At 37.8% G+C, this 23,489-nt stretch overlaps 1 protein-coding gene across 13 annotated transcripts in view; it reads right to left on the bottom strand.

Moving 5' to 3' along the window:
• The window catches only part of LOC138838615 (kinase D-interacting substrate of 220 kDa), a 106,404-nt gene that overhangs the window by 33,593 nt on the left and 49,322 nt on the right, over nucleotides 1-23,489 (bottom strand). For all 13 annotated transcript variants that reach the window (XM_070038018.1, XM_070038016.1, XM_070038017.1 and 10 more), the window contains exons 21-22: nucleotides 22,670-22,814; nucleotides 18,978-19,140 (exon numbers count right to left, since the gene is read on the bottom strand). In XM_070038018.1, the coding sequence (XP_069894119.1) occupies nucleotides 18,978-19,140; nucleotides 22,670-22,814 (308 nt within the window). The remainder of the gene's footprint in view (nucleotides 1-18,977; nucleotides 19,141-22,669; nucleotides 22,815-23,489) is intronic.

Genomic DNA, 23,489 nt, shown 5'->3' on the forward strand with positions numbered 1-23,489 from the left:
CAAGCACCATTAGTAATATTAGAAAGCCAAATTTTGCATAACTTAAAATGTATCGCTTGTATTAACAACATGTAAGTCACCTTGGTCAGATTTTAAAAATACTTTTTCTTAAATGAACAAAAATCTGTTATAATCACAAAATTCCATGTGTAACACTGCATGAAGTCCTGGACTAGGGAAACAGCAAAGCAAGGGAAATCATACATTGGAAGCCACCTGTTTCAGGAGAGGACAGTATGTTCATAAACGACATACACTGACCAAAGTCACACAGCCAACTGAGACACTGGCCCCTTCTGAAAGTCAGTATTTTTAAATACATGAGCATTCAGTTCTTCCCTTTGCAGAAAACATAAAGACCTTTTAAATAAGTTACACAAACTAGAAAAAAGGTTATATATATATATGATAAACACAGAAAAGTAGATTGGAAAACACCATCACTTTTTTTTTTTTTTTAAACTCATCAGAGATCCTAACAGTTCATCTCTCCCCTTCCTCTCTAAAAGTTACTGGGGTTTGAATTCAGGTCTCATGCTTGCTAGGCAAGCACACTAAGTTTTCTTCTATTAACTAAAGTCAAGAGCTGGGTACTGGTGGCTCACTGGTGGCTCACACTTGTAATCATAGCTACTCAGGGGGCTAGTTCTGAGGATCTTGGTTCAAAGCCAGCCTAGGCAGGAATGTGTGTGAGGCTCTTCTCTCTAATTACTAAAAAAGTAAGAAGTGGAGCTATGGCTCAAGTAGTAGGGTGCTAGCCTTGAGCAAAAAAAGCTCAGGAACAGTGCCCAGGACCAGCACAAGAAAGAAAGAGAGGGGGGAAGGGAGGGAGGTCAAATAAAAGAATCCAACCAATAATGTTTGTTTTCATTTATATACACAGAAAACAGACCAACCTACAAAAGCAGATGGAGGCTCCCTGTAAAGCTAGGATGCTGACAGAGGGCAACAAGAATTACAAAGAATCAGGAATAAACTTTTAGAAGTGACTGTGATGAAATATTGAAGATGTGAAACAGTACAACTTAAGCATGACTACATTTACAGTATATATAGTAAAATCACTAGAGCTATCTTCGAACACTCACTTCCCAGTTATGCAATATGAAGTGTTAGGATGTAGTAATGAGCACCATTTCAAAGGAGCCTTAAGATCTCCATCCCTTCAAAAGAGAAATGGGAATCTGACTGTTTTAGTGACAGTTACAGTGTTCTAACGGAGCAACACTTCACTGCTGAGACTCAGCACTTGGCTGGTAGTCAAATATTAAAAGTCATCTAAGGGAAAATCCAGAGCAAAATGAACAAACAAGAAAAGAATAGGATGCTGTCAAGAAAATAAGGATAAAGATAGCAATTTCATCTCAATGAATTTCAGGAAGTCCTTTTACAGACCTACACAGGGACAGAACAGAAAAGCTCTTTGAAACAGGACCACTTTTAATAAAGTAAAAGGGCATTTCAACCAAGCAGAGATGGAAATCCTGGAGGACTACCACAGAGTATCACTTGCCCAAGCGGCTACCATGCCAGACCTGAAACAGTTAAAAAGGTACTTCACTATTTCAGGACTGAACACCAAAAAGAGAGGCTAGAAAGATTTAGATAAAAACACACAGCTGACAAGTCACATGAAACAAATTAGCTGAATCTTAATGCCAGCGCAGCTTAAGCCTGAATGCGAACAGTGTTCTCAATCCACAAACAATGCTGCCGTTCACAAGCCAACAGTCTACTGCTGCTTTCCAGATTGGAGTCTCTATTCTAACCTTTTGAGCTCACCACATTAAACTCTTCTGCTAAAAGAGATATTTATGTAAATGATAAACTTTTGGCAGTAGGCCATCAAAATCATATGGGCCTTTATTTTTCAGATATTTTTCCAAAGGTTAGCATTTAAGGAATTTAAGTAACTTCACTTTTCAATTAAGAGTGAATTTAAATTTCTAGTATTATGAATCATGTGAACTCAAGTTGCCAGCAGTTAAATGGCCCACAGAAAGCATTTTAAAACCTCAGGCATCAATGAGCTCCCAGTGAGTTTAAATGTGATTTCTTTCTATGCCTCCAATTGAGCAGTACTTGTTAATGCCAACATCAATGTAAGTTAAAGCATTTTGATTATAAATGACAGTGGTTTATAGAAAACCCATATTAATTCCTGGCAGAAATTACATAAGCCATTCATATGACTTACATTCAAAATGAGAATTTAAATTACATTGAAAAAATTTCATTTTGAATTAAAATATAAGCAGATCTTTAGAATAGAACTTATGCAGAGGCATTATCTATCATACTTTTTTCTGAAAGTAACAGTTTAATAATGCCATTATTTAATAGGAAGTTAAGACATATTTTCTTTTGTTCTGATCAAAGCCTGGGACTCATATGAGCTAGGTAAGTACTCTACCACTGAGCTACACCCTCAGGCCAAAGTTTCTTTAAAAACTCTTAATCACCTTAGAATTTTATTAACTTGAAACAAATTTTCCTTCTACTATATACCCTCAAATACTTTCTGATACAGATTGCCTCTTCCCCCTCATCCCCATTTTTTTCCTGTGCCAGTCCTAGGGCTTGAACTCAGGACAGGGCCTGGGCACTGTCCCTGAGCCTCTTTGCTCAAGGCTGGTGCTCTACTACTTGAACCACAGAGCCACTTCTTGCTTTTTGGGGTAGTTAATTGGAGATAAGAGTCTCAAGGTCTTGTCTGTCTGGGATGGATTGGAATCATCATCCTCAGTTCTCAGCCTCCTGAGTAGCTAGGATTACAGGTGAGAGCTACTGATACCTGATTTCTGCCCATTTCTTTCCTTTTTTTTTTTTTTTTTGGTCGGTTGTGGGGCTTGAACTTTGGGCTTGGGCACTGTCCCTGTGCGCTTCAGCTCAAGGCAAGTACTCTACCACTTGAGCCACAGTGCTACTTCTGGTTTTCTAGTGGTTTATTGGAGATAAGAGTTTCACAGACTTTCCTGCCCGGGCTGGCTTCGAACCTGGATCCTCAGATCTCAGCCTCCTGAGTAGCTAGGATTACAGGCGTGAGCCACCGGCGCCTGGCTATCTGCCCATTTCTTAGTGGCTCTCTATTCACAGAAAACTTTGGAGATTTTGGGTCATATGTGGAGCATAAAGAAGAGAAGCTGCTCAGCACTGCAGCCAATGGATCAGAAACAAAAAATAATCCCAAACCCACTTTTATATCCACTAAGACCTATGGAAAGACCACAGAAGCTCACCCAGTTCATTTCCACACCCTCTATACTGCACACAATTATGCCCTCCCTGAGAACAGCTCATCTTCCTCTACCATATATGTCCCAGAGCATATAGTGTTTTGCACATCACACATCACACCTGGAATTGTATATCCACTGGTGGAATCACGTTTTTAATGTCTGCCTCCCCCTCTAGACTGTCAGTTCCGTCAAAACTGTGATAGGTTTGGTTTAATTCACCATCCAATTTCCAGTGCTAGCACAAATTGCTTAACAACATTACCGGTCAATAAATATTTCTAGAGTGAGTAGTGTTTTCCTCCTAAATAATTTCTCATCTTTTAGAATAAAAATCATTTTTATGGAAGCTGGGAAGGTGGCTCAGTGGTAGAGCGCTTGCCTTGCATGCATGAGGCCCTGGGTTAGATTCCTCAGCACCACATAAGCAAAAAGAAAAAAGCCGGAAGTGGCGCTGTGGCTCAAATGGTAGAGTGCTAGCCTTGAGCTGAAGAGCTGAGGGACAGCGCCCAGGCCCAGAGTTCAGGCCCACGACTGGACCCAAAAAAAAAAAAAAATCATTTTTATTCTACCTTTTCTGACACTGGTAAAATCTTTTACCTGAGAAAGAATAAGTTCATCCATTTTGAGATAACTTTTGTTCCTAATGAGAGGTAGGGGTCCAACTTTTTTCGGCATATAGAGACCTAGTTGCCCCAATACCATCCTTTCCCTTCCCTTTTCCCTTTCCCCTCTTTTCTTTTCTTTCTCTTCTTTCTTCTTCCCTTCTGTTTTCTCCAGGCTGGTACAAGAGCTTAAACTCAGGATCTCACATACTTGTTCAGCTTTCTTGATTATAGCTGTTGCTCTATTATTTGATTTATATCTCCAATCCAGCTTTTTGCTGGTTAACTGCAGATGGAGTCTCACAGACTTTTCTGCCTGAGCTGACTTCAAACTGTCCTACGTCTCAATAGGATTACAGGCATGAGCCACAGGCACCAAGCTCTAATACCACTTCTTTTTAAATATTATCTTCCAATAGTTGTACAGTGGGTTTTAATTTTAGCCTTTTATTTTTTTGTGCCAGTCTTGGGACTTGAACTAAGGTCCTGAAGTTCAGCTGTCCTGAACTTCTTTTTTAGTTAAATTTAATGCTCTATCACTTGAGCCAAATCTCTACTTAGTTTTTTTTTTGGGGGGGGTGGGGGGAGGGAGGGTTAGAGATAAGAGTCCCATGGACTTTGCTACCCATGCTGGCTTTGAACCACAATCTTCAGACCTCAGCCTCCTGAATAACTAGGATTATAGGTGAGACAAGGGTGACCACACATCATTTAATGTAACATTTTTTCTTTACTGTAAATTCCTGAAAATATGCTCACTTAAAACTATTCTTACTAGCTTTGTCATTGACCATCTCTGTTAGTATGGACAAGTTCAGATACTCGTATGATTTTGAACAGGCTGTAATTATTTCAGTTAACATATTTTTAAGAGTTAGGTTGCCTGTGTTCCAAGTATTGGCAATTTCAGGACTACATCATGTAGGTCATGAGACAAGTTTCTGACCCAGAAGTAACTGCTATTGCCATCTCACTAGTGGTGTCAGAACCTTGGGTCCACATTGGTAATGCTGCCCTACCTACAGCACAGGGTTAACCCACGTAAAACCTTTTAAATAAGTACAAAGTAGTAAGCCAGTGAAATTAACCACCAAAATATGATCTCAACTTCATGCCCATGATACTGGTGCTTGAACGCAGGGCCAGGGCTACTGTCCAATAGCTCTTACACTAAAAGCTAGTGCTTTATCACTTGAGCCAAGTTCCACTTCCCTAGAGGTTTTAAACGAAACAACTTAATATAAAATGCCCAGGAAAGCTGGGTGCCAGTGGCTCACGCCTGTAATCCTAGCTACTCAGGAGGCGGAGATCTGAGGATTGCAGTTCAAAGCCAGCCCAGGGAGGAAAGTTGGTGAAACTCTTATCTCCAATAAACCACCAGAAAACTGGAAGTGGCACTGTGGCTCAAGCGATAGAGCACTTGCCTTGAGCTGAAGAGCGTAGGGACAGCGCGCAAGCCCAGAGTTCAAGCCCACCGACCGACAAAAAAAAAAAAAAAAAAAAAAAAAAGGCCAGGAAAGCAGATGAAGACCATATAACCCAACTATGTTATTACCTCACTTTATTATGTAGAAACTCATTTTAGGGAAAAATATGAGTTAAAGCCATTATAACTAAAAAATAGTTGTTTTTTAACTCTCAGTCATTCCTCCCTCCCCCCCCCCTCACGTTCCACATCTTGATTCTTTGCAAATACAATGCTTTAAGGCTTTTCTCCCTTCAAGGTGACAACTACCTGCTCCAGAGATACCAGTTTGGTCTGTTACAGCTGTCCAATGATAAATGACGGCATCTGTGTTTGAATAACTGCAGCTACAGTACGGCCCACTTTTCCTACCCAGGCATGTGATTTAAGTTTTTTTGGGGGGTCCGGTCATGGGGCCTGAACTCTGGGCCTGGGCGCTGTCCCTCAGCTCTTCAGCTCAAGGCTAGCACTCTACCACCTGAGCCACAGTGCCACTTCCAGCTTTTTTTTTTCTGCTTATGTGGTGCTGAGGAATCGAACCCAGGGCCTCAGACATGCAAGGCAAGCACTCTACCACTGAGCCACCTTCCTAGCCCTGCAATTTAAGTTTTTATAGTTACTCTCTCAACATTAAATCCAACAAAAGAACAATAGGAATGATTTTTTCTACCTATAATCTGTACAACTGTGGAGTTTTCTGCCTAATCAAATCCCCCAATTAAAATATCATACACAGAACTCCAGACTGTAGATAACTGAGAAAAATCGACTATGCTGAAGTGCCTAATGCTCAGAGGAATCCATTCAAGCCACCTGTGTTCACTTTGGCCTCAGGTTCAGGCCCCAGGGCCAACTAGAGCCTGGACTCTCACAGTGGACTATTCATCTTGTTGATCTTGTCAAAGAAACAACTCCTGGTTTCACTCTACTGCTATTTTACTTATATCTACTACTGTAACCTTTCTTATTCCCTTCCTTTTGCTAGCTCTGAGTTTAATTTGCTGTTCTTTTTCTTGTTCCTCTGTGTATAAAATTAAGCTACTAATTTAAGACCTTTCTGAAAGCTCTTTTTATTGTAGAGATTTACAGTTATAAATTGCCCTCTACACATTGCCTTTCCAGCATCCCATACATTTTAACCACCTCTAAGATTCCACTTGGTAACTATTCTACAGTCACCTTTGATAACAAGGAGAAAGAGCATTAACGGGGGGACCCAATGAAGTACTTCCTCGCTATAGAGGAAGCAAAATGTTTAGCATTAAATGCAGTTTTGAAAACCGTGATTTCTAGAAATACATATGAAATACAACTTTGAAATATGAAATACAACTTTGCTATGCTCTCAACAACAAAACCACACCGTTCTTTTTCCTGGCAGTGCTGTGGATCAAACCCAGGGCCTCGTGCACGCTAAGCCAGCATTCTATCATTGAGCTCTATTCTCTGCCCAAGATGACAACATTCATTTACTTCAATGACTTTCTTTCTGTGTGCATGCACGAGAGAGAGAGAGAGAGAGAGAGACAGACAGACAGACAGACAGACAGACAGACAGACAGACAGAGAGAGACAGAGAGACAGAGACAGAGAGACAGAGAGAGAGAGAGAGAGACAGAGAGAGAGAGAATCATGGTACTTGAATTCAGGGCCTGGGCACCATTCCTGAGCTTTTTCACTCAAGGCTAGCCTCTACCACTTGGAGCCACAACACCATTTCCAGTTTTCTAGTGGTTAATTGGAGATAAGAGTCTCACAGACTTTCTTACCCTAACTGGCTTTGAACTACAACCCTCAGATCTCAGCCTCCTGAGTAGCTAGGATTATAGGTGTGCACCACTGGCATCTGGCTGACTTTCTTTCCTTTTCCACTAATTAATTATCTGCAATACTGTAGTTTGAACTCAGGGCTTTGAGCTTGCTAGGCAGGCACTCTATCACTTGAATCATACTTCTATCCCTTTTTGCTTTGGTTCTGGTTGAGGCAGGATCCTCACTTTTTACCCAGACAAGCCTGGATTGTGATCCTCATGTTTATGCTTGCTACCCCTGGTGGGATGACAGAGGTCTATCACCATACCCAATGTTTTCTGTTAAGATGAGGTCTTCAAACTTTTTGCCCAGTCTGTTTTCAAGCTGTGATCCTAATAAGTAGCTAGAATTATAGGCATGAGCTTGGCTAATTGCTACTTCAAAGACTTTGTTCTAATTCAAACTTAGTGACTGCAGAAAATTTAGAATAAGGCTATAATGCATAAAGATTAATTTTTTGAAGCAGAGGCTCAATTACTTGTAAACTGTGGGAGATTTAGGGCAAATTCTTCTACTTCTCTAGGTTCCAGTTTCCTCATTTCAAAAGGGTGGAAGCTGAGTTCAAAGTCTGGCTCTGAAGGTGCTTCACAGGCCTCACCATGCAGGTATATCCTCTCAGCTCTTGAAGAAAGGAAAGAAAACCATGCCTTCACAGAGATCAGAGCTGTTCCATCCATGTCTGAGCAACTTTGGTTTTCAGTTTAAAAATGAAGTATAACTCCACTGTAATTCTAGTAATACAGGTATAAGAAAGTACCAATAAGCCTGAGGTACAATAATAAGGTTCGTGAGCATCTGCCTAGGCTCAGTATACCACTAATAAGCAATGGCTTTGCACCTGCATGCCATGTAAAATGTGCTGACTAAGGTACACTGAGGACTCAGGATTCTTTTTATTGTATACATTCTAAATTAAATATACACTTAAAAGTTATAACAATCCAGAGAGTACTTTAGCCCATTTTGCTCCCAATACCCTATGAATTATTAATTTTTTTTTTTTTTTTTGTCAGTCATGGGGCTTCAACTCTGGGCCTGGGTCCTATCCCTCAGATCTTTAGCTCAAGGCAAGTGCTCTACCACTTAAGCCACAGCACCACTTCCAGTTTTCTGGTGGTTACTGGATATGAGTCTCACGGACTTTCATGCCCAGGCTGGCTTTGAACTGCAATCCTCAGTTCTCAGTCTCCTGAGTAGCTAGGACTACACGTGTGGCGCCTGGCCCAATTTTTAAATATTTTAAATTAAAAAAATATAATTTGTAAATTTACTTGAGGCTTAGAGAGGTTAAGCTTAGAGAGGATAAGGTGGCTGATCTCACCACAAACATAAATGGCATCACCAGGATCTGCGTCTGCCTGCACCAAAAGTCAGTGCCCTGCCCATTATACCAGTTCAAATAAGGCCATAGACATCTCTACATTGTTTTTTAAAATCCAGATCGGCATTTTCTGATCACAAAGTTATATAAGCAGTACACTACTACAGAGTAGACACTAGAGTGCTTAAAATAAATGAAATGGTCCAGGTGACAAGACCTAGTAAGAGGAAAACAGCAAACATTCCCAATAATTCTAAGAAATATGAGCGACTTGTTGCTCAATTTGTTGGCAACTTGCCTGAGAAACAATATTCCAATTAATCTTTCAAGTTTCTAGATTAAGTAAAATATATTGCCTTGTAAAGAACATTTAAAATTGGTAATATTTATTTCTCCTTATTGGTTAGGCTACACACCAAAACTTGAGAAACGTTTAAACAAATAAGGAATTGCAATAATCACTCACAATCCTTCAACTTTATACCATTCTTTAAAACAGCTCAAAATGAATTTGTTAAAATATTATCATCTGAATCACTTCATTTATGTAAATTTGACTTTAGTTATTGGGAGAAGCTTTCATTCAAAAAAATGTTTCCACTGAGAAGGAACATCTGAAAATCAGTGCATGGCGGTATGATGCTCACCTTGGTAGAACAATGCAAGTGACTGATCATTTCCATCAAGGATCACAAGTCACAAGAGACTTCTGGAAAGAGTTAAGAAGCAAAATAATTCCCAGATGACCAAATATCAAGATAATATCTACTGTTAAAAAGCTCAGCCTGCTTACCATCAGGAGTTTATAGTATGATATGATTCTTTAAAATGCTCAGATAAAATCAATCTCTTTTTATAGCTGTTGAGGCAACACTAATATCACAAGTTAATACCAAGTAATGAGATGTCCATGTAAATTGTTGCCTTTAAGAAACTGAAGAAAGCATCACACTAATCATACACACCGAAACAAATGTTTGGCACTATAACTCTAGATAAAACTGCATGTTGGTGGCGCATGAATATAAAGCTGTTACTCAGGAAGCAGAGATTGGGAGGGTCCTGGGAAAAGTTAGTAAGACTTCATCTCAATCAACAAGCTGATGTGGTGTTTCCCTCCAATAATCCATCCAGTATACATAGGTACAAAGATGTTGGCCCTGAATTCAAACTACAATACAGTGATCCCTCATCTATCGCAGGAATTACGTTCAGAGACCCCAGCAATAAGTGAAAATTCACGAAGCAGCAGTGTTAGATACTCGTCCCCACTGTACCACGGTTCACTTATTGCTGCTTTGCGGATTCTTACTTTTCTGTAACCTAAGTCCCATGACAGGTGAGGAATCACTACTTTTGTATTAAAAACAAAAAAAAAAAAAAAACCTATGACACAGTGAAGCTGCAGTAAATGAACCACAATACAGCCAGGGACAGTTGTATGGAAAATAAACCAAACCAAAGTTCTGAGTTAATAGGTACAGATAATGAAAGCTCTCTCAAAATCAATAATCCATGTGCATCTTATCTTAAAACAAAACCTTTCTTTTTTTTTTTTTTTGGTCGTGGGGCCTGAACTCTAAAACCTTTCTATGTAAGTTATTCTCAAGATTTAACCTACACAAGTTATCTTAAAGATTTAATCTTTAGAGCCAGATACCAATGGCTCATGCCTGTAATCATAGTTACTCAGGAGGGTGAGTTCTGAGGATCACAGTTCAAAGCCAGACCTGTCAGGAAAAGTCTATAAGCCACACACACACAGACACACAGACACACAGACACACAGACACACAGACACACACACACCCCACACGCATGCACGCACACACGCACGCTAGTTAATCTTTAATAAGCACCGGACCTCTCTAATGTTTAGTATTTATTTGTTTTTTACCAGTCCTGAGGCTTGAACTCAGGACCTAGGCACTGTCTCTGACCTTCATTTTTCTCAGGGATAGTACTCTACCACTTGAGCCGTAGCCCCACTTCTGGCTTTTTTGGTAGTTTAGTGGAGGTAAGGGTCTCACAGTCTTTCCTGCCACAATCCTCAGATCTCAGCTTCCTGAGTAACTAGGATTATGAGTATGAGCAATAGGCACCTGGCACTATTAGTATTTTTATCTTTTTTTTTTTTTTTTGTCAGTCGTGGGGCTTGAACTCTGGGCTTAGGCACTGTCCCTGGGCTCTTCAGCTCAACACGAGCGCTCTACTGCTTTAGCCACAGCACCACTTCCTAACTATTAGTATTTTTAAATCTTAACTAAATGCGTAAGCAGATTTAAAATACTATTTTAATATCCATCTTTTCCCCAAAAGTTAAATTTAACAAATTTTAGGAAAGAACTAGGGGTGCTGCCCAGTGAGTGATAAAATGCTTTTGCACAAGGGCCCTGAGCTTACTCCATAATCCTGCAAACAAAAAGAACTACAGGAGAAAAAAGTATTAGTACTACCTCATGTGAGTACATAAGCACTTATTATTTGTGATTCTGTGAAACTTTTTTTTTTTAAAGAAATGGAAATTCACTACTTCTTTAACCTGGTTTTTTTACCCTTGTTTTTCTCCTAAAGAACAGCAAAAAGTCTCAGATTGTATAGTTCAGGGCAAAGCATGCTAACATTTCTGATGAAATACTCCCATCTTGTGGACTTTTGGAATATTGCTGATAGAGGCCACTTTAGCTCTTAGAATTTTAATTAGATAGCATTCTCATTATACATTATTTTTGTTTTTCCAGAGTTTTTTTTAAATCTGGAATGGCATTTTTATTGAAAATAATAATCAAAAACAAAGTTATAATGGCAAGGTCATCTGTCAAAAAATTAGATATAGGGGCTGGGAAGGTGGCTCAGTGGTAGAGCACTTGCCTTGCATGCTCGAGGCCCTGGGTTCGATTCCTCAGTACCACATAAGAAAAAAGCTGGAAGTGATGCTGTGGCTCAAGTGGTAGAGTGCTAGCCTTGAGCTGAAGAGCTGAGGGACAGCACCCAGACCCAGAGTTCAGGCCCCACGACCGGACCCCCCCCCCAAAAAAAAAAGAAAAGAAAAAAGAAAAAAAGAAGAAAAAAAAATTAGATATAAATCTCTGAGACATTCAAGAATGTTAGTAATTCTGAATCCTACAATAATTAGATTTAAAAATATTTAAAGACAAAATTCTGTATTAGAAACTTTAAAGATTTTTAAAAGGGTTTAAAAAGTTTAAACATAGTAGACAAAATTTTTACATAGTAAAATATATTTTAGAGAAATTGCCTTTCTTATTTGCCTTTCCTACATGTTGGAGTTTTTCATGTTGAAATTAGAAACACACAACTTTGGGACATTTTCTTTAGCTGGGCACTCGTGGCTCATGCTTGTAATCCTACTCTGGAGACAGAGATCTGAGAATCATAGTTTACAGCCAGCCTGGGCAGACAAACCCTTAAAACTCTAACCAGCAAAAAGCTGGAAGTAGAGATATGGCTCAAGTGGTAGAGTGCCAGGCATGAACTTGAGGCCTGAAATTCTAGTTCCAGTACTGGCATGCACGTGCAATGTGTACACACACACACACACACACACGCACACACACACATACACACACGTTTTATTTTTCATTAGCACAAACTGCTAGCAACTTTAAGTGCTCTGCCTCCTTAGTTACACAGGGTACTAAGAGATGATCCAGGGAAAGTACTTCACTCAATGTACTGCATGTTCAGAGTGAGGACGGTACTTCTACTGGAATATGTCCAACACAAAAAAAGCTATAAATATTTGTTTGGTGAGTGCACATCAAAACAAAGTTTAGCAAACCAAAAATGGAGCCCTCTAAGTCATCTAACCTAAGGACACCGATAATAATCTGTAAGGAAGTGAAGTATAAATGCCCGGTTTAAAAGTGCGAACACAAAGCAATATGACATTCATGACCTCAGTAAAGGTATTATAAATGTATGACCCTTAGAAATGTAGCCAAACTCAAAGTTATGGGAAAATGCCTAAGAAAACATTGTTATATCTTTAGTATTATCACCAACAAAAAGCAGAAACCATAGGTGTTGCCTGAAATATATAATCACATTCAATCTACGAAGACCACAACTTCTAGTGCACCTGGCCAGCTGGTGTAGTAAGAAAACATTTCATTTATACATAGAACCAACCAAAGACACATCTGTATGACAGGATTCTTTTCAAGATAAAGTGAGGCTTCTCATCCACCATCTTCCTGAACTCAGGCCTTCTTCAATCTAAATCATCATCAGATTTCTTTATTCTTTTAGACATATCCACTAATGCCTACTCTATTCCAAGCATTTGGATGGAAGCAAGGAATCCATCAGTTTAGAGAAGTTACAATTCCTAGAGACAAGTATTCCAAGCATTTATAAGAATTCTTATAACAAGCCGTATAAAGGAATACTATGAGACCAAAGAATGAGGGGAAGAAAAGGGAGGATGGGGCAGAAGAACCATGTGTGAAAGGTGGAAAGCAGAGAAAAGGGCCTGAAAACCAGGGTGCTTGAAACTGCAGTATAAACCTGATTTTGATTCTCATTCCTGCAGAGAGTCTTGATTAATTATATCACTTTATCCTTATAGCCTAATGGGTTATGAAAAGTTTAACATTTGATTTCCTATAAATCAAATTTAGTTTGATTGCAAAAGCAACTCACTAGCTTTTCTAATGTCTGTAACATCTCCCTACACCTAGCAGTTGTCAATATACTAAAATCACCTTCCTTCACTGTTAACCAAGGGTTTAAACACCAGAGGTGCAGACTATAAGGAAAGAAGGAATTTTTGAAACAACACCAAACTATGCTCTAAATCTATCATTTTACTAGAAAATAAATAAAATGAATAAGACAAGAAACTATCACAACAGGCCAGACACAGAGAAAGTTTAGTTATATACATTCCAACCAATAATTAGAGTAACTACAGTTTTGTTCAGTGTCCTGAGGTCAATACCTAGCCTCCTCTTAATCATAGAGTACCACCATGTGTCATTTTCTCTCATTTCTTTCATCTTCATTGGGGAGTACGTAGCTGCCCAACTACTTTCTCATTTATCTTATTATTATTTTGTAACTGGGTTCATGCTTTTCCCAGTATACAATTTACAAAATTTACTTTTCTGCATCAACAGGCCAAGTATGTACAAACAATATAGCTGCTAGAACATTAGGGAAATGGGTACAATTTCCCCAAAGCCCTACAACGGATCTCTACTCAGAGGAAAAGTCACGGTCCTTTTTGTCACTAGTCCTTCAAAAGTAGTCCATGAACCCACTCCCCTGGCCTCCCTTCCTATCCTGTCCCCTTCTGGGCTCCTTCTCACCATACCAACACCCCTGCTGCTGCTGGTCCTCAAGTATTAATTCTAAGTGCTCTCTGGTCTTAAGGACCTTAGTCCAAATCGATCATTGTACCTGGAAACACCTCCTTCATGCCTTTGTACAACCCTCTTCCCTTCTCAGCAAGGACTATCCTGACTCATTTAATATGAAGCCTTCATCATTCTGCATCTCCCCAACTGTCTACATTTTATTCTCTCCACAGGGCCTGTTGCTTTTTAATGTGGCAACTGTATGTTTTATTTATTTATTGCCTGCCACTCACTGGAGGAATGCAAAGCTCTCTGGAAATCTCTGCAGTTTTGTTCACAGATGTATCCTAGAGCAATACTTGCCCATATTAGGTACTCAAGACTATTTTCTAAATAAATGAATTAATTTTAAGCATTCTCCAATTAATTTACCTCATACTTTTGCATGTTGCTACAAACCCAGCAGCAACAACAAAACAAATAAATTTCAGAATATAAAAAGATAAACTCAAGAATGGTCAAACATGTAGAGTTTAATCTCTTTCATTTTCATTCTTCAAACAACAAAAGTGGGCATGATTTTCAAGTGTATCAAAATAAACTCCAAAAGTTCTGCCTTAGCCAGTGGCTTATGCCTATAACCCTAGCTATTCAGAAGGCTGAGAGCTGAGGATCACAATTTAAAGCCAGCCTGGCAGAAAAGTCCCAGTGAGACCCTACTCTCCAATTACCACTCAAAAGCTGGAAAAGTGGAGCTGTGGCTCAAAGTGGTAGAACAATAGTCTTGAACAAAACAAGCTCAGAAACAGCACCTAGTCCCTGAGTTCAAGCCCCACAACCTACTAAATAAATAAACAAACAAATTCTGCCTTTCACCTTTAAGAATCTAGATTTTTTCAATTAATTTCCACCAAGACAATGAATATAAACAGTGCAAAACCAACAATACATATTTGTCTTTATTCTATATTACAGAATAAACTCAGTAAATACACTGTTATTTTTTCCTAGCTAGGTGAAATGTTATTTGTACTAATCTTTTTGTATCTATTTGTATAATTTTTATTTCAGTACAAACCTACTTTGTTCTCCATACGGAGAATTATCTTATGATGTCCAAAAGGACTAGATTAGGTTATCTCTTTAAAATGATAAAGGTACTGACAAAATATTTAACCTCTGCATTCTGGTAAAGTGTGTTGTGAGAACAAAGATGGAAACAACTATTAAATACAAGATAGTAATTTAATAAATTTTGAATGATGACAATTTCAATACCTATAAAAATACCTATCATATCATATCAAGAATACAGAATTTCTGTAACATTCTATGCTATGCATACAAGAACATCTAAACAGCCTGCATAAAACAATGTCTGGAATAAATATTTCTAGTATCTCAAAATTGTAATTACCACAAAAATTATCAGTACAAAGAAGATATTTTTTATAACAAGGGGAATGAAACAACTTCACAAATTTAAACTAATGTTCATTTTTTCATGTTATTAAAACTATTCAAATCCACATATAAAATAAACAAGCCTATACAAGATTCACTCCAAATGATGAAGGGCGTAGAAATAAAGGATGATGGAGGAGGTTTGTAAGATATAAGCGAGGCATGGACGATTGGGAGATTTAATTATCTTAAGCATATGAAAAGTTTGGTTTGGGAAAGAGCATTATACTCATTCAAATATTACCAAATAATTTAAAGATATCAAATGTATCTATGAAGGTCATTAATTAGGTCCATAATGTCTATTCAACAAACAGCTGTTTCAATAAAATATAAACTGGCTATTATTCTTATGCTCTCTCAAAACTTGTCCAATTGTTTTTATAAAAAACAAGAATACCAAAATGAAATATGTTATCCTTCACAAAAAATTCTGACCATTATAATGAGTAAAAGATTGTCTAAGCAGTGTCAAAACAGAAATTAAGCACCATCTTCATGAAAGCTACTTAAATTGATTCTCTAAAAATGTCTATCATTGCCTAAAATACTCTAAATATCAGAAATAAACTTTAATACCAAAATACATCAATGACTGTCTAAAATTCTGAAATAAAAAGCAGAGAAAAAAATCTTTAGTATCTAGAGTTTTTATTTTACACTCTTTCTTCTTCTAAATGTATGTTAACAAAAAAAAAACCTTCAACTGATCAAGACAAAAGCTTTTAGCTCAACGCATAATTGCAAGAAAATTGCAATAATTGTACCAATTAAAATAATCTTGAATGAACAGTATGTCATCTTAATGTTCCAATGGTTTATAGAGGGATCTACTTAATTAGCTAAAATTGCTTTCCAGTGTTAGTATCAAATGTCATTTGTTAAAAGTTGAACAATTTAGAAAATAATTTAACAAAGCAATTTTACTAAACACCAAGAACCAACATTTTCTTTTTCAGCTGAATAATGCCAGCAGATGTGTCATCAAATTGCTATAAAAATAAATGAGGCTTTTTATGGGTTAAAAAAATAAATTTTACTACTAGTGTTAAAAATACTAAATGCTATTTTCTGATTGTTTTTACCAAATCAGATTTCTTTAATGAAATAAATGAATATCAATTATATACTGCCGCTTTTTGTCGGCTGTAAATAAAACTTTTTATTATTCAAATGACAAGCATCAAAAAACTCAACTATGGCTAACTAGAAACAGTCATCTAAATTATTCTAACATCCTCTAATAAATGACTTTGCAATATGTTGATCAAATTGGCTTTGTATAGTTTTCCATTCCAAATCACCTTATTTAAGTCAATTCCTTATAAATTCTCAAAGACTGGAGTCTATCATGTCTTTATGTCTTTGTTGACCTAGCTACAAATATTATTTGTAAGTACTGATAAGAATCTGAGACTTGCCAGGTGCTGGTGGTTCAGGCCTATAATCCTAGTTATTCAGTAGGCTGAGATCTGAGGATCACAGTACAAAGCCAGCCAGGGCAGAAAAGCTGCTGTGAGACTCTAATATCCAATTATACTTAAAAACTACAAGTGGTACTGTGGCTCAAAGTGTAGAGCTCTAGCCTTGTGCAAGAGCTCAGAGACAACTCAGGCCCAGAGTTCAAGCCCCATGACCAACAACAACAACAACAAAAAAATGTGAGACTTATTTATTTCTCCAAAAAGGAAAGTATCTCCAAGCCAGGTCTAATCCACTTTTAGATGGCAATTCTGCCAAGGGCCTAAGTCTAAAGTAGTAAACTGGTTTAATCAAAAAGCAATGCTGACATCACTTCCTATGTCTCCAATATATAGTATTTTATATTTACTTCAACAAAAATATTACCTTGCAAAAATTCAGTTACTTTGTTATATGATTAATAATACTTACACTCCCAATATATTTCACATTCTATTTTTCATAAGCAAGATGAAGTAATTATTATTACCTTTAAATTATACACTTTCTTTTGTCTACATACATATTTCAATTAATTTAAAAACATAAATTTTTGATAGTTTCTTATGAGGTACAAAGTGCTGGAAATTAAAATGGAGTTTTTAGAAATGGAGCAGAGCACCCGCTGTGTCTCTCTGCTTCCTAACCACTTCCTAACCAGCTTCTCCACTCTGCCACACCCTCCCGACACGACAGACTGGGACCTCTGTAACCTTGAGCCACAGAAATCTTTCCTCTTTTAAGTTGTTTTCTTAGGTATTTTGTCACAGTGACACAAGTCTCACTAACGAAGAAAACTGGTACCAAAGAAGTATGGTTGTTTCTGTGTCTATCCCTGGCAATCTGGTTCAGAAACTGTTCCAGCGGATTTACGGGAGAAAGCTAGAAACTTAGGAGCTGCAAGCTACAAAAATTCTAGAATGCTGCAAGCAGAGCTTAATGGGCGATTCTGGTGGAAGCCCAGAATACCAGAATGCCACCAGAACCATAGATTTAGGTAAAGATGTGTCTTGAGGTTTCTATTGGGTCTCATAGTTGAGGTCACACATATTACATTTTGGCAAAGGACTGGTCTACATTCTGTGCATGTCCTAAGACTCTGTGTAAAGCTGGGTTTTCAAGTGATGGAATAATGAATATGATGAAGGAAATGTGAAGAGAGCCCAGCATTCAGGCTGTAATATAGTTATTGCTGCTTTCAGTCAGTTTTACAGTGAGAAATAAAAGCAAAAAAAATAAAGCAGAGGGGGCTGGGAAGGTGGCTCAGTGGTAGAGCACTTGCCTTGCACGCCTGAGGCCCTGGGTTCGATTCCTCAGCATCACATAAGCAAAAAGAAAAAAGCCGGAAGTGGAGCTGTGGTTCAAGTGGTAGAGTGCTAGCCTTGAGCTGAAGAGCTGAGGGACAGCGCCCAGGCCCAGAGTTCAGGCCCCACGACCAGACCCCCCAAACAAAAAACAAAAACAAAGCAGAGAATTTGAAAACCTTTTCATTTTCTAGAAGTGCATGTAAAGGTGTCCCAAGGAAAGTGAGGCTGCTAAAGAAATTAGTGCTGTTAAAAGAAGCCAAGTCCTCTGCATTAGGATTAATTTCAACTCATTAGAAAGTCTATTTTAAAAAGAGTTCTCCAGAGTGTCCCGCTCCCACAAACCCACCTAAGAGAAATATTTTCCTGAGTTCAGCTGTCTGGGGAGTTCTGGGACTTGAACTCAGGGTCTGGGTGCTGTCCCTGAGTACTTTACCACTTGAACCACATATCCACTTCCAGATTTTTGTTGGTGGTTAATTGGAGATGAAAGTCTCAAGAACTTTCTTGCCTGTGCTGGCTTCGAACCCTGAGTACTTTACCACTTGAACCACATATCCACTTCCAGATTTTTGTTGGTGGTTAATTGGAGATGAAAGTCTCAAGAACTTTCTTGCCTGTGCTGGCTTCGAACTGTGATTCTAAGATCTCATCTTCTTGAGTAGCTAGGAGTACAGGCTACCTGTGTTCATCTAGCAAGTGTTGATAATTACAGTGCCCAGGATATGACAGACCAGACATATTTATTCAAGAAATAATGCTTAGCATTTTACTATAAAATGAAGGGAAATCCCACTCATCTATCTCATAAGATGATTTCTAAAAGATCAAAGACCAGAAGTATAAATTAGTGAGAATGCATTCAGAAGTATAAAAGCACACACTTTATACTTACTATTTTTATTTCAGTTTGCTTTTCTATGTATTTTGTTTTGTTTTGAGACTCAACCCAAGATGAAGTTAAATACAAAGATGTCACACTAAGTACCTTTCATAGATGGTTTTTAATGTCAGTTGATCTGGGACACCTTCAGTTTCTTCCAAATATAATATTAGCCATGAAGTCCGATATGGCCACTGCTCAGTAAGGTTGATCCAGCTGGCAAGCCTGTCCCAGTTGAAAGTAATCTGATTGGCTCTCAGTAACCGCCCTGTAAGGAATACAAATACATGTTAAAATTAACAGTTGTATAATACTATGTTAAGTAAAACATTCAGCAAATTCACAAATAGTTTAACTTAATTTTTTTTAATTTGGCATTTGATTACACCGCAAATTTAAATCTAGTGTTTTATAATTTCTAAAATCCTGGTTTTTGAAGACAATGACAGAGGCAGGTGTGGTGGTGCATGCTTGCAATTCTAGTACTCAGGAGGCTGAGGCAAGAGGATTGTGAATTCAACCTTGTTTCAAAAAGAATAATGTCAAACAAAGATTCTAAAGCATCAGAATGATTCTCCTTAATTCTAAAGTTATTTTTTATTTGATTTGCTATTGTTGCTTCTTTTAAACCATGTATCACAGTCTCAATGCTGCCCACAAACATATAGTAGAATATCACTTCACCCAGGGAAATACTACTGCTAAGCCTTAAAGAGATCTAAACACATTGGTCCATTCTTTATTATGGATGCATGTACAATCCCAAAGACTTCCATTTTTTATGCACTAACAGCAATTTGTGTCAGTAACCTAGCAACTTAGTTACAATATTTTTTAAATGTATATGTGTATATTTAATCAAACCACCCTGTCTATTTGTAGGGTTTTCTGGAGATTCTAATTCAGTGTTCTACCACTGGGCATGCTTACATGTGGACAGTTGCTACTGTCACACTTTCAGTACCAAGGCTTCCTTTCATTCATAATCATTATACTTCATTATAATCAGTTTCACGTTGATTTGGTAAAGATACATTTGCTGATATTAGTTTTTTAAATTTTAAACATGGACTGTTTTATTTCATTGTTACCAGTTTATTATGTAACTGATAGAAGGTAGCTACTTATTTTTGGTTCACATTTGAGTTATTTCTTTCCCTACTACTAACAACTATAGATGTGTTACTCCCGCATCTTCAGATTCCCTTTTGTCAGCAAATCTACTTATATATGCAAACTATGCTTTTATCACTGAATGCTCATACTTCTAGAACTTTTAAACTGAAAGCAAAAACTGGTAAGAACTTTGAGGACTGAATTGGAGGCCCAGGTTATGATGGTGAAGAAATAAGAAGAAAACTGTAAAACTATAAGGCAAGGGCTATGCTGGAGATACATATGAACTACTTCATGAAAAGAAAAAAGCGAGTACCGAATCTAAAAGCAGCTGCTAAATCTTCTAAATAATTTTTAGAACCAAGTCATGGAAGATGAGTTAGTTTGATATCACTTGCCACTATTCTTCTTCCAAATTTCAACAACACTGCCTTCCAGTTGTTCACAGAATCCTACCTTGGGTCCTTTACATTTGCTGTTCTTTTTGCTTAGAATGTTTTTCTCCATATATACATAAAACTTCCTATGTCATTCAATTTTTAGTAATCCACAAAGTGACACAGATATTGTTTGTGGATACTGAGGAAATAGCAAAACAGACAAAAATCCTTGCCATGTGTATTTTATGTTCTACTCATGGGAGAGACAGACAGTAAAACAAAGTGATCATGAGTACATTAGTGAAACAAAGCAGGGTAGTAATAAAGCAAGGAATACCAGAGATAGGTAGTTTTGTTTGTGCAAAAAGATCTCATTGAAAGCAGAGACTTAAAAAGAAGTAAGAAAAACCACAGTGCATGTATCTAAAAAGTAACCATAGCAAGCATGGCAAATGAAATTTGGTCGGCTAGCCAGGCCACACCAGTGGTTCACACCTGTAATCTCCACTACACAGAAGGCTGAGATCTAAAGATCATGGTTTGAAGCCAGCCAGAACAAGAAAGGCTATGAGACTTTTATCTCCAATTAGCCACCAGAAAACAAAAAGTAGTGCTGTAGCTCAAAGTGGTAGAGCACTAGGCTTCAGTGAAAAAACTCAGAGACAGTGCCCAGGCCTTGAGTTCAAGCCCCACAACTGACAAAAAAAAGAAAAAAAAAAAAAAAAAAAAAAAGGAAAGAAAATTGGTCTAAATAGAAAAAAAGAGCTGTGGCCAAGAGCATTCTAATACTAAATGGTAAGTGGGGATGAAGAATAACCACAGCATGCAGGAGGAAAGCACAGTATGTGCTGCACTTGGAAGGCAGAGGAAGAAAGCAAGTGTGACAAGGAGAACTGATCAAAACATTGCTAAGGGGCTGGGAAGGTGGCTCAGTGGTAGAGCACTTGCCTTGCATGCATGAGGCCCTGGGTTCGATTTCTCAGCACCCCATAAGCAAAAAGAAAAAAGCCAGAAGTGGTGCTGTGGCTCAAATGGTAGAGTGCTAGCCTTGAGCTGAAGAGCTGAGGGACAGTGCCCAGGCCCAGAGTTCAGTCCCCACGACTGGACCCCCCCACACACACAAAAAAAAACATTGCTAACTGCTGCTGATGGGGTCAGATATGATGACTAAGGTTTGACCAATGGACTTCTAAAATATGGCAGCTATTGGTGACTTGAAAATATAATTTTGCTGAGAGCAAAAGAGCCCAGGAGCGAATTTAGAGGGATTAGAGGAAAACAACAGGAAAAGCAGGGCAGCAACTAGAGGTAGAGGCCAAGTCCAGAGAAGTTCTTGGGAGGAAAGGACTGCCTAAGTACTATCTCCATTTCACTATCCTACATGACATCCACCTTCAGGCTTCCCACTTGAGAAAGGGACTTGATCTTATTCACAGCTTAATTTCTGAAAATGATACTAGGCACAGAGACTTACCACACATTTTTTTAATGACTATGTAAATGTTATCAATAATATAGTGAAACAATTCCATGATCAAACAAAGTGTGATGAGACCTTATTTAATTTTCAAAAATATATCAAACACAACTTTATATATAATAAAATTCAGAGCATGAACCCAACCTTAGTATGAAACACAATTCTGAGTAACACAATTCCTTACATTTAATACTGGGACATACTACAAAGTACCAATCAATAATGTACAGAGTAAGAAACCCATTTTATTATCTAAATTACAAGTTTTATGTGATTGCTGTAAGTCTCAATATGGTAGAGGACAGAATTCCATGCAAAGAATCCAGTCAGAAGGCAATAATCCTCCATTTTGTTGTAAATGTTTTTAATTCTAAATATCATAGTAGTATGTACAACATAGTAATGTGTACAATCTGAATGTTCATATTTTAGATTTTAAGTTAACTATATTCGGTTATATATATTAACATAAAATTATCTTTAAACACAGAAATAATATAAACCTGAGATGAAGTGAAAGATTTTTAAAACCATCAAATTTTAAAACAATAGTGTACACTAATACTGATTTTTGCCATCAACTAACACTGACTTCATCATTTAACACAAATAAAACCGATATCCAACAATGTAAGCATAAAGACAGTATAACCCTTTGTTTCTGCAATTAAATTGCTTCGTTAATTTTAAAGATTATTTTCAGACTGATGTGTTTCTCATGTTGCTCACCTAGCATCTGGAAAGCCCCGAGATCCTTCCCTAGCACCACAAAAATAACATCAAGCTTATTATCTACTACAGATAATAAAAACTAAAATCACCTGTGACAGAAACAATATTGAGTAATCTTCTCATGGTTTGAGGGCTGATGTCACTGAACCAGTCCTCAGTAACCAGCAGCTTTGTGAGATCAAAGGACATCTGCCGCGTGATTGTCCTCTGCATCTGCCTTCTGCGGTAAGTGTCCTGAAACAGAGCAAACCCACACAAGTCTGAGAATACAGGCTTTATAAGGTGTCTCAATCAGTGGCAGAAGAGTACACGTTACCATTCCTGAGGCAGAAACTTGATAGAGCAGTTACAAAGTATTATGAGTGGCAACTGCATCAAATGCTTTGTCTTCAGCGCACTTTTATAGTTTACATTTATTAGTGAAATTAATTTCACATTAAAAACAAACAACATTGTACAAAGAAAACTATATTCACATCCTGGGAAGATTTAATACTTACAGAAACCTAGAATAATATGGCAACTAAGCCCATCTCATTTTAAGGATTCAGTATTTGATTTTTAGGTTATTTTAAAGTGTGTGACAATTATATCACAAGCCTAGCCACTTTAATGATCCTTTTACCTCTGTAAGAATTAAAAAGCACTCCACAGGGTGGAATGGAATGATAATTCCATCTCAGAAGAGGAGACCCCGCACAACAAAGGTGTATCTTTATCTAAGGTCAAGGTGCAAGGGAAAGGTGAAGAGTCTAGGCTCCCAGGAAAGAAATTCAAAATGGCAAATCACACATTCCTCTGAATTTAGTGCTATCAACTGTCATTCAGCATATCAACTTTACAACCATACCTGTAAAGGATAGAGGCATAAGACTGAAAGATCGGCTGTCATCAAAAACACTTGGTTTT

Source organism: Dipodomys merriami, unplaced genomic scaffold (genome assembly GCF_024711535.1).
Source record: "Dipodomys merriami isolate MVZ:Mamm:240054 unplaced genomic scaffold, mDipMer1.0.p SCAF_285, whole genome shotgun sequence".
Classification (NCBI taxonomy): Eukaryota; Metazoa; Chordata; class Mammalia; order Rodentia; family Heteromyidae; genus Dipodomys; species Dipodomys merriami.